The sequence below is a fragment of the Typha latifolia genome, chromosome 2 (assembly GCF_019914945.1).
Source record: "Typha latifolia isolate L0001 chromosome 2, TyphaL0001v2, whole genome shotgun sequence".
In the NCBI taxonomy this organism is placed as follows: Eukaryota; Viridiplantae; Streptophyta; class Magnoliopsida; order Poales; family Typhaceae; genus Typha; species Typha latifolia.
The window spans coordinates 15,111,809-15,123,848 of record NC_133087.1 but is presented as its reverse complement, the minus strand read 5'-3'; the positions used below and the strand labels follow the sequence as shown (position 1 = coordinate 15,123,848).

Genomic DNA, 12,040 nt, shown 5'->3' with positions numbered 1-12,040 from the left:
TCATAATGGATACAAATCATAGACTATATTCTAGTGGAATCGGAATTGGACTCTAAACCAATAGGTTATAGTAGTAGTGATCGGTCATTTTGGGTCTCATAATTTTGTTTTCTTGTACTAGTAGAAGAAAGTCTCCAGATATGTACAAGCTAAGTAGATTAAAGAAAATTAGTGCCTACTGCTGACCTCATTGGAGTTGTTATTATTATTTTTCCTTCTTTCTATTGTTATTATTATTATTATTATTTCATCATCTTCTCCTTCTACAAGATAAAGTAGGAGAGAGACGAGGGCGGTGGATAAGATGGTTAATATACAACAAAAAAGCCTGTAAGTTTATGATGTGGTTTGGTACTCTCGAAGATCAAAAGGTTTATATAATTTATTCAATCCAAAGGAACATTGTTCTTGGAGAGGGATAAATATTAACGTAAAGTAAACAGCCAAGATAAGCTGGATTTATACTAAATTAATTGACTTTCTAGTTTTGATTCTTTGCAAAGTGGGCATCGATGGTTTTAATAGTGTCCATTGCCGGATCACCAAATATTAATATAATAGTGAAATAGTGCATGCAACCAACCCTCCTTTTAACAACAAAGTCTCATCTGACCTAAATTAATTTAGTTAGTTCTCTATCATGCTTAATTTGATCCAATCCACTTTTGTTTGTGTGTATATTTGATATACACACACATTTGATAGCTTTGATTATGTTCAACAAAAAAAAATAATAATAATAAGAGGAGTTGTAAAATTTGATCAGAAACTACATCATGCATTCGATTGTCGGTCGGCCCGCATAGAATCTCAATTCGAAAGTAAAATCGTTGGCGAGAAGAGGGTTGAATTGGGTCCAAGTTGAGAGATATTTTGGTGGTTATGTGACTTAGATCAGCTCATATGAGAACTCTAATCATAGAGGAGCTAGAAAAGATCTTTGGATTTTGATACTTGGATTGAGCTTTAAACAAGAGAGGCAGGTTTGCATGCATTATTTCTATGGGCCCATAATGATGTGCCCTAGTTACTTATGCCGCCCTCCTGATTAAATTATAAACTCTAAAATACTAGTCAATTCAAGAGATGAAAAATTAGTGCTATTTTCCTTTTCTTTATAGAACAAGAAAACTAAAATGAACCTCATCTTGTCAAAAAAAAAAAATGTCAAATTAATCCAGCTACTCAAGCATTGAATTTAGGGAAATTTTTTTTAAAAAAAAATCAAATTAAATTTCAACAGTACTTTCAGGTTCAAAGCCAAATTTTAACAAAAGCTCAATCAAACTGAGTCTCAATAAGGATTTGGATGTGTGTACATATGTAGACAGAGTGAAAGACGATTCAAGCTTGAAATTAGAGAAAAATAACAAATCATGCTCATCTCAATTACACCCCCACCTAATTTATAAGAACATATATCATTATTTTGGAATTATTACTCCATTAACATTGTTGATTTCTTTTATATTTTTTTTCACCTTGTATATCAAGTTTGGTGTAGTCTCCGGGTGAATGCAATCTAATCAATACTTTCCATCCACAAGTTCTGGGGAGGAAAAGTGGAGTCCATGGGCAATCCATTAGGTGAGATGGCCAATAACAAAGAAAAGGGAATACCTTATCTCTGAAGTAAATGTTAGCAGAAAGAAGGATAAAATATTAAAACCTTCATAAAGAAGGTAAGTTAGACGTTGGTCATGGTCAAACCCTAACATTTATAAGACTTTTAGTTGTGGTTGGCAAGTAGGTCAAGTCCTCTCTCTCTCTCTCTCTCTCTCTCTCTCTCTCTCTCCCTCCCATATTTAGCCCTATCAAATTTATGTATTAAAATTATGGGTAATATCATTGTTGTTTGGTTTAATTTTAACTTAGTCTAATTTTAAATTTAAGCAATTAATCCGTATATTATTCACACTATATTACAATAGATAGTAAATCAGTCGTTAATAGCGATAGAAAAAAATTTCATTATCCTCACAAAATTATAGTCTGTTTTGAGATAAATAAAGATAAATTTAGTCGTTTAGCAAATTATTTATGGCAAAAAATTGTTGGCACTAATGAACCATATCGATTCTAGCAACGACAATTTTAAATGAAAAATCTAACAATTATAACTTGTTGTACATCATCAAGGGTTAAGTGCTTAAGTTTATAAAAATAAGTATGTAAATATATATGTTGAAATTGGACAAAAGAAGATAGAGAGAGGAACAAAGCAGACAAATTTTGGATAGGCCACCTATGGGTTTGATTAGGTTGTGGATGTAAAATTGAATTCTTAGTATTGAAAATGAATGGGAGTGATGGTCACTAGCCATGGCAAAAGATAGGCATCAACCAATGCATGACCCAACTATAAGAGAGAGAGAGAGAGAGAGAGAGAGAGAGAGAGAGAGAGAGAGAGAGAGAGAGAGAGAGAGAGAGAGAGAGAGAGAGAGAGAGAGAGAGAGAGAGAGAGAGAGAGAGGGAGAGAGAGAGAGAGAGAGAGAGATCATGCAAGCAAAGGTGGGTGGTTGGGTAAGTGTGGAATTTGAAGTGTTTCAAAGGAATACACTCTGGATTAGCACAAGATAAGGAGAGAATTAGTGCTCAAAGTAACCTTATTTTCTTTAGGGATTTTTTTCTTAACATAAATTGCTATTGAAAACTTTTCAAATTATATAATGTGTCACTATATTCTTCAAAACATAATTATTGCCATCGACTAAATCTAATGAAAACTAAACTTAAATTAAGAAAAAAAAAATCATTCGGTTGAGCTTTATATTGTTCGAAAACTATCCAATATTATCCGTATAATAAAAAAATATTTTACGCAAGAAAACTTAATATTAATATTTGCCTTCCAAAGTTCAAGAAATAAAGGTATTATAATTATTAACATATATGTAATATTTTTTAAGTACTAGATAAAAAATAACCCTAATGAAAATTATAACATTTTAAAGAATATAATAGCAATTATAATATTTTAAGACTACTGAAAGAGAAGGAAAAAAAGAATTTGGGATATAATGGAAATTGAATGAGAAACTTTGAATAAAAATGATCCTCCACCTTTGCCTTCTAGTGCAAGAGAATTAATTGTATTAAAGCTCAATAACTATGGTCAACTTTATCAGTGTCATAAAGGAGAATATATATATATATATATATATATATATATATATGGATGAACTTCCTAACTTTCAAATCTTCTCAGGAGATATGTACTACAGTAGGATTAAAAAAAAATCTTCTTAAATCATTCAATATACAGAGAATATTATTTTGCATTTATTATGATGTAGTGATCAAGATTTGGTAATGCAATCTTTAATTACCAAGACATTCATTGTATTATTAATCCACAGTTTCAAGAGAACACCACCATTCCATATTATATAAATCCAATTAACACAGAAGATAATTAAAATATATATTTATATATAAAGACTAAGATGAATTGAGAAAGAAAAATATACATAGTTTGACCAATCAAATAGTTTGAGAGACTAATAATTAATCATGGTTTCCTTAATCTATTTATTCCTTGAAAAAATTTCTTGAATGCTATCACAAAAAAAGTCCAAGGTCTGCAGGATGTCTTATTTTCTTTGGGATGTTTAATTTGTGTACCTCATCATTTTATTAGATGAGTGAATGAAATCTATGTCTAAAGATTTTTTTCTTAAAAAAAAATACAAAAAGGTCAGCAGGATATGAATGTAAGAGTGTGTAAATTGGGATAAATATTTAATGTACAAAAAAAAATTCCCCTTTGTTAATCTCTTTAACAAGGAGGAATAGAATAAAATAAATAAATAAATATAATTGCTCATTCCCTCAAGGCTCAAACTCATGTATATGATAATATGAATGAATGTTGCAGCCCATAACCTGAGGTCATACAAATACAAATAGGAAAAAAAATCCTTTTTTTTTTCCTCCCACCTCTTCACCTCCTCTCCTTTTCCCCTGACCATTAATTTGATTCCCAGCAGTCTTCTCCCTTCCATTGGATTGTATAATTCCAACAAAGAAACCCATCTGACCCTCTAAATTTTTCTTCCTTTTTTTGGGTGCATTCTTCTCTACATCTACATCTCTGTCTTCTTTTTCTTCTTCCCCACTTGGCCTTCTTTCTTCTCTTCTCTTCTCTCTTTTTGGGTCTGAGAGACTGAGACTGGTAGGAGAAGAGAAGGAGAGGAGGAGGAGAGGAGGAGGAGGAGGAATAGGATCCACCAAGGACTTGTGTTGAGTTTATCTGTTGTTCTCACTGCGAGAACGCCTTTAGAAGAAGTTGGCTACAAGGATATAGAACTCTTGCTAGTTTTGCTAAGATATATGCTGTATGAAGAACGAATCTTTTTATCTCCCTTTCTGATAATTTTAACTCTTGGGGGGTTAAGGAGGAGTGAGGGGAGGAAGGGAGATAGATAGACATGGGAAAGCATGGGCCTTGCCGTCATTGTGGAGTTACAAGTGAGCTCTTATTTGTGTTTCTGATGAATATTTTCTTACTATTTCGATTTTTTTTTTCTATGCTTCTCTGTTTCATTGGTTTTATCTCCCTTTTATGAGAGGACTTTCATCTGATTAAAATTGTTTTGAGATGCTTCTTTTTGTATTAGTTCTTCCCTTTTCCATTTAGGCACTTGCATAGCTGCATGCCTTCAAATTACTGAGATGAAATGAGTAATGCATCTGGCCATGCAGGTGTTTGTGATAAATCTTGCCTGAAACTAGCGGACTATGGTTTCTTGTTTTCTGAATTGTTTCTCGTTTTGTGCTTTCTGGTTCTTGTTCAGAAGCTATGCAGTATTCTCTAGTGTTTTAAGACTAAAATTCATTCTATATATATTTAAGACCCATAAATCAATCCTATATCTTCCTATACTCAAATGTCACTTTCTTCTTTGAAGTATATTATTTGCAAAAGTAGCAAATGATTACTTGTCAAAACAAAGGAAAATCAGGAATACTGATACTACTAATTACAGATATGTTCCATTTTCTTTAACTGGAATAACTTGTTTCTGAGTTGCTGTTTTCTTGATTAAAAATCCAATTGTTTAAGATAGTTGACTTAATGTGTGTTTCAGCACAAGCATTTTCATGCCACTCTGCCACAAATATCCTACTTTTGTTAGATGCAGCTATCAATTTCTTCAGTTGGTTGCTTATGCTCACTATGAAATGATATTAGTTGGTTCATTCTCTATAATGCATTTGACTATATTTTTTCTTGGTCTCAATACAATTAATTTTATCAAGTACATATATCCATCTTAGTGTCAATCAACTTTGCATCTAAAAGGTACCATCATATACAACTTATGACTGCATCTCATGGATATAACCCGTGATGGAATTAATGAGTGTATAAGATTTGTTATTAATCTCAGAAAAGGTTCTGTGGTGATGATTGAAGTTAGTTATTACAATCTAAAACATTCAATCTTTTCTTTAATTTTTTTCATCACTAGATTTCTCGATATTTAGGACCTTTTTCCCGTTTGTATTTCTTGAGATTTATGGCACTATTTTATTTCTTTAAAGAAAGTCATTTCTGCAACTCTTTTAAGTCTTAGAATTAAAAATGTAGCTTAAATCTACCTGTAGTACCCAATGAGATCTGTCTCTCTTTCTCAATTACCTACAAGTGTGATTAGTAACTCCTAATCATATACCAATAAAATCTGCAATCTACTTGATCTTCAAACAGGACTTCTAATCTTGCATTTGATATTTTGGAACCAAGATCATGATATAACTATACCACCATGCTCTTTATTTCTTCAATGACATTGACTCTCGACTAGTGAATTTTCCACAATTATGAACCATCCGATGTTGAAGATAATTTATGCAACAGGTACTCCTCTTTGGCGGAACGGACCACCGGAAAAGCCTGTGTTATGCAATGCATGTGGTTCAAGGTGGAGAACTAAGGGTTCCCTGACAAACTACACTCCAATACATGCTCGGGAAGCTATAGATTCTGAAGAAATAAATGTTACTAAAGTTAAAAGTATCTCATTCAAGCCCAAGGAACAGAAGTTGCCCAAGAAGAAGCAGAATAATGCTATACTGGAAAATGAGCGTGAAATGCCATTCTGTGATCAAAACTTCCGAAAGATTGTTGAGGGTGATACTAGCAATCGATCTAGTTCTGGATCAGCAATATCATATTCAGAGAGTTGTGGACATTTTGGCACTGCTGATGCAAGTGATCTGACAGGTTATATATCTTTCTTGTCCACAAATAATCTTGATGTACCTTAGCAAATAGATGATATTTATCTTACATTGTTTTCTCGGACAAGGATCCTAGTTGAGGGATGCAAATGCTAGCAGGTACATTTCAAAGATATAATGTCAAAGGAGAGTTTGTTGAACTTGGAATAGGAATTTCAGAATCACACTGTCAACATGTCTCTTCAGACTATTATTATGTAGTCATTGACTATATCCATAAATCCTAGTACTTTTGCATTCTGTGTGGAATTTTAAAGACATTATGCCATTTTATAAGGTTGTTTGCTGCCCTTGCATTCTGTGTGGAATTAAGATGGGTTGGTTGTTGTTTCTATAAGAACCTCTTGTAATTAAAGTTGCAAACATATGTAATTTGTTTGTTTATTCATAACTAAATTATTTCCTGAACTTGAGCATACTTGCTTTTAAACTTGTTGGATTGAATGAGGCAAAGTGATCTTTCTTTTACTCAACTAGCTTGATTGCAGCACATATAAAGTTCTTAAAACTAATCGATTTCAACTACATGGATGACTTATAGGCGTACTCAAGCCTCCTATATGCTATCCAGCATCTGACACCGTTATTTATTCTGGAGTCTTGATTATTTTCTTTTGAAGCATCCTTTTATTTGTCTGACGATATTGTTCAGCATGAAGGACTTCTAATTATGTCATTACAATTATAACAAGAACTCCTTGGTTAACAAATAGAACTAACTGTAGACCAAATGTTTTGAAGCTTGTTACTGTCTGGCTTAACAAATAGAACTTTTCCTTTTATGAATTTATGTTTTGCCCGGAAGTTGCTGGCTATCCTGAGGTGCTGTTGTGCCTATACGTGATATCATGTGTCTCGTCTCTATCTAATCTTCTTATATCTTTCTTTTCCAGGTTCAGCGCAGTCCAATGTTTGGGATTCACTAGTGCCATCCAAAAAGAGGACATGCATTGCTCATCCTAAGCCTTCTCATGTTGAAAAGCTCACACAGGATCTCTACTCGATAATGCATGAACAACAGTCATCTTACCTTTCAGGATCCTCAAACGACGACCTGCTTTATCAAAGTGAAACTCCAGCAGGTTCTTTTGAGACAGGCTATGGAAGTTATCTCATAAGACATTCAAGTTCTAAATTGTTGGAGGAAGAATCAGAAGCAAGCTCAATTCCCCTAGATCATCAATCGTCTTTTAGTAATGAGGCCTACTCAGGGTCAGCACCTTTTCCTGTACATAGTGAAAGAAAAGGAACAAGGCTATCAAATATCAACACTGAGAAATTTAAGAAGTGTCCAGCACAAGTGGCTCAAGATAATTCAAAAAGGTGCTCTTAGACATTCACTACAGCAATATAAAAAGAGTACACATGACTGAAGTTAATTCTTTTTCTTGGCCATAACTTGTATATGTTAAAGGATTATCCTTCAGAGAAAGTCTTTACTTAGATTGTTCTGCATGGCTTAGCTTGTCACTTTCTTGCAGGGATAAACATCATGAAAAGATACAGATCCTTCAAAATGCTGGTTCACCATTAAAATTACTAGATTTAGCTGTAAGTTTAGCATGCTTCACATTTTTTTCAAGGTTTCAGTCTTTTCAATATAACTTCTCATTTACAGATTTGGTTGGGAATCTATTAACCATAATACATTTCATTAATGTGCCTATGCCTTTGAGCTTACATCCTCTTATTCATGTTTGTAGGATGTTATTAACTTCGGGAATTTTATTAATTATTTAACACGTGAGGAACAAGAAGAGTTGCTTAAGTATCTTCCTCCTACAGATACAAAACCTCCTGAAAGGTTTGCAAGTGCACTCCTGTCTTTTAGTAGATGAAATACTATGTCGTTACTTATAAACTTATCATGTTACATCTGCAGCCTTAGAAGTATGTTTAGTACTTCCCAATATCTGGAGGCTTTACATTGCTATCAAAAGCTTCTTCGAGAGGGAGTTTTCGATCTCTCCTTTTCAGAAGCAAACACTGAAGAATGTAGAGCTTTAAAGAGTCTAGTATTGCTTGATCCATTAAAGTCTAAGTGGGTGGAGTGCTATAAACAGCTGGAGGTATGAAAAGATTATGACCTAGTATATATAGGGATAGAAGCTTAGTCTATACTTCTTAGGTGTAGATTTATTTCCTGCTATATGAACAATTTCTCGTTTTAAGCTGTATGTATGGACATCCAAATTTGTTATCTTTGCTTGTATCTCTTTTAGGGCAAAAACTATAAAAAGACGGGAGGAAAGGAAATGTTCAATAGGCCAAATTTGCTTGCAAATTCAAAATTAGCATCCCTCAAGAGGCCTCATGATAGCCGAAGTTGCACCGATACAGGTTAGTGCCTCAAACCACTACAGTACTCGTGCGTCTCCTTCTTTTGCATCCGAAATCTTTTCCTGGACAAATGTCCTACTTTTGTGGAATTTATATACTAGCAAGTGGCCAGTCCGTCTATTGAATCCATATACACTTAATGAAGAGCCGCTGATCATACTGGTTTGTGTACAAACTGCAGATTTTCATGATTGAAGAGCAATTGCATAAGACCATCATTTGGTGATGCTTGTGAATCTGCATGTATCAATTTAATTATTTATTATTTCTTCTCTTTCCTCAGTTAATTTCCACACTAAACAAACCAACGTCAACAATTCTTCTGGAAAACTCATCTTGATGTCAGATCCATCAAATCAGAGTTTTTACTCTGCAGGAACCTCAAGAGGAAGTCATGGTTGTAGCCTTCAAATGCAATATGATTACAAAACTAAGAGACCTAGCAAGCACACTTAAAGTTTGTCATGAAGATTAATATACTCTCACTATTGCGGTATCAACCTTTACATGTAACTAAAAAAAAGACAACATTTTGCATAATCAGAGATAATAATAAGTCCCGTGCAAAGTTGCAGCTATATTTTCTTCAAAATATGCAAATTGCTCATCTGTAGGCAACAAGCTAGTAAGCCACTTTATCTAGGTTTCTACACAAACTTTTTTCCAGTTGGAGTACCATCTAGACTTTCAACTATCCAAGGGGAATTTCCAACACCCTCATTATCATAATGCTATATGATAGAAGATTGCAAAGGTATCTTCTGATATTGTTCACTTTTATTGGAAATATATTTTCTTGTTTTACAATTTCATTCAATAGAATATCTGGTCTTTCTGTGAAACAATTTGCATAGTTAAAAAAATGATTTGTGGAAGTGCATGATTATGGTTACGGGCCATAAGCTGATTCATTACATATCCTGAACTTCAGAGTTGAAAGGCACCATGAGAAGCCCTAAAAAAGTTTGCAAATCTAGGAGCAACATGGATCCTCCATTGGAAAGTTCTGATCAACCGAAATCTAGTAATGCAGCGACTAGATTTGTCGTTGACACTGATGATTTTGTTGACAATGACGGAGCTTGCTTCAATCCAAGGAACTTTTTAGCTTCTTCTCCAGATAGGAGATCTATGCTGGTCCAATATACTGATGATAGTTCTGATCACAACCTATTGGTCGATGTTCCTTGCAATGGATCATTCCCAGAAGCAGAACTTCTCTACCATCCTCCGAAAGAGAAATCAGCCACAAACAACTCCCCTGCAGAGAGTGGAGTAGCAGAAATGTAGGGAAGCCCCTCCAACTACCAATCTTCCAGATTCAGCAACTAGCAGCCTATGCACCCCCCATGCGGGGGAATAGTTCAAAAACAGCTCATTGTGCCTTCACAACATTGACATAAATGAGATTTCAGCAGCTTGAATTCATAGTTTGTTGCTCTCCTATATTTTTGCTTCCCTTGGATCATGATTGCGCTGACTTAAAAGTTAGCTAATATTTCAGATTTGCCCCTAAACTGGCTCTCAGTGGTTTCTTTCTTGTAAAGCTTGGCAAGAGTTGTAAGATAGTTAAGGATGGTGGAGAGATGGAGTTGCAGACTTTGTATACGTTGCCAATAAAAACACAAGTGCTGCATCACCAGATTGGTACTATGATACATGGAAGGGGGCACCATGAATTGAGATTTACTATAAAGAACTTGTCAGGTGCGTGTGCATCGGCATTGCAGATGCTTACAGAAACAATTCCTATATCAACATTGGTTGGAAATAGATGAACTCCGGATGGCTATAGTTCTTAATTTCATTTCCATGTCAAGGAAGGTCTCCTTTTGGAACACTATTGACGCACAGGCATGATTTCTATCCAGACCTCTATCTGGTTCTGTCTTGCTGCAATTCTAATTCTTGCCTTGATCCTTTTAAGTGATGGACGCAATTGATGCACTAATGCACATTGGACCGTGCCTCCAAATGGATTGAAACAGAACGGCCCAAGTTGTACAAGATAATCAATATTAGAAAATGTTTGGAAAGGAGAAAAGTTGGCATATTCTTAAATATTTCTTGTTCAATGGTACAAGATATAACATATCGTTCACTAATCTTGATGCCAATCAATCTTTCACGTGAAACAAGTTAATATTATATATTTTTTTCTCACCATAGTTTTATGGTTAAATTATCTTAACGGATTTAGAACAAACATATTATAATCTTCAAGTCATCCTCTTATCTCACAAGGACTTGTACTGCTCTATCAGATGTGATGCATGAAGGCGTGAATTAGGTGTGATAGTGCACCCCAGATTCCGAAGATATGCAATCTGTGGATAACAATCAGAGCAAGAAAATTGTTTAGTGGGAGCAAAACAAAATCAATAGGACTGTTCGCTCTTAAAATAAATAAAATCAACTGAATTAGGCTATAACTGCCTAACCTTTATCGGAAAGGAGTTGCAGTTTAACTTTAATATGACTATTGAAAGCAAGGTACAGAGGTGGAAAAAAGGCCAGCAACAAGGCAAAGCCTTCTATTGCTCTACCATTCAGTTGGTCTCATTAAATTCATCATAAGTAACTGGATCCTTGTAATGAAAGAAATTCACATGTAAATAAGATGGGTTCTTTTTCGTCTATACCTCTGGAAAGTTGATATTTACATTCTCAAAACATATGTTATTTGCGCACGCACGCACGCACACGCACATATATATACACTCCTGGTTAATTTTCAAATTAAATCTGAATATTTTAATATAAAAAAGGATTAAAATACCCTTAATAAAGAGAAATACTCGAAAAATAGAATACTGATATTTTTGCATGAATGTGATAGTTGTGTTAGCACTCTGAAGTTCGGGGGGAAAGAATCAAGCTTTCACTTGATACAACAGGAAAACATGATAAACAAGAACTAGCTGACATACAACCTGTTTAGGTGTAGCCTCTGATGAACTCATTGAGTTCTCAATTCTCCGCTTCTGGAAATGTTCCTGAAAAAAATTGAGCTTATTAACATTTACTGCATGATGAAGCTCTGGAAATTCAACACAAATTTGATGTATTTAACATATATAATATCATGTATTGAGAAAATTCTCAGCTAAGAAAGGAGTAGTGAGATTAGAGCAGTTCGTTAATTCTGCAATTAACTGAATAGTTTTCCAATAGAATAGCATGCTACAATTTAATTTCAGAGTATTCTGCACATCAGCACAACAATTGAGGAACAGGGACTAATGGCCTATCTAGAATATCATTAATCAGAAAATTGGAGTAGATGACTGCAGTTCTAGGTTAGGAAATACAGGACGAAATATGCACATGAACTATTAAGAGTATATTGAGGTTACAGTTGTGAATTCAGTTAGAAGAAATTGGAACCTCGTTTCATTATTTAATAGGATAGAAGAAATTATAAACAGTTATTTATTAAAAAGTAAAATACAAT

The 12,040-nt window shown here is 34.1% G+C and overlaps 2 protein-coding genes across 2 annotated transcripts in view; one reads left to right on the top strand and one right to left on the bottom strand.

The window, feature by feature from the left end:
• Positions 1-3,846: 3,846 nt before the first annotated feature.
• LOC140781691 (GATA transcription factor 27-like) lies at positions 3,847-10,647 on the top strand. The gene is made up of 8 exons (XM_073127788.1): positions 3,847-4,470; positions 5,864-6,229; positions 7,140-7,569; positions 7,728-7,797; positions 7,950-8,050; positions 8,129-8,315; positions 8,469-8,586; positions 9,518-10,647. Exons 1-8 carry the CDS (start codon positions 4,431-4,433, stop codon positions 9,874-9,876), a joined length of 1,671 nt encoding a protein of 556 aa, XP_072983889.1. The 5' UTR covers positions 3,847-4,430; the 3' UTR covers positions 9,877-10,647.
• LOC140781690 (ATP-dependent DNA helicase SRS2-like protein At4g25120) overlaps positions 10,615-12,040 on the bottom strand; it is a 26,100-nt gene continuing 24,674 nt past the window's right edge. Inside the window, exons 28-29 of the mRNA XM_073127787.1 lie at positions 11,520-11,582; positions 10,615-10,913 (exon numbers count right to left, since the gene is read on the bottom strand). Coding sequence (XP_072983888.1) covers positions 10,824-10,913; positions 11,520-11,582 — 153 coding nt within the window. The 3' untranslated portion in view covers positions 10,615-10,823. The remainder of the gene's footprint in view (positions 10,914-11,519; positions 11,583-12,040) is intronic.

Bases quoted from the DNA above. Each gene is read 5' to 3' on its own strand.
- LOC140781691 (XM_073127788.1), top strand. From the start codon at position 4,431: ATGGGAAAGCATGGGCCTTGCCGTCATTGTGGAGTTACAA. The intron at 4,471-5,863 runs GTGAGCTCTTAT...TTTATGCAACAG, and splicing joins CCGTCATTGTGGAGTTACAA to GTACTCCTCTTTGGCGGAAC. The intron at 8,051-8,128 runs GTTTGCAAGTGC...TTACATCTGCAG, and splicing joins GATACAAAACCTCCTGAAAG to CCTTAGAAGTATGTTTAGTA.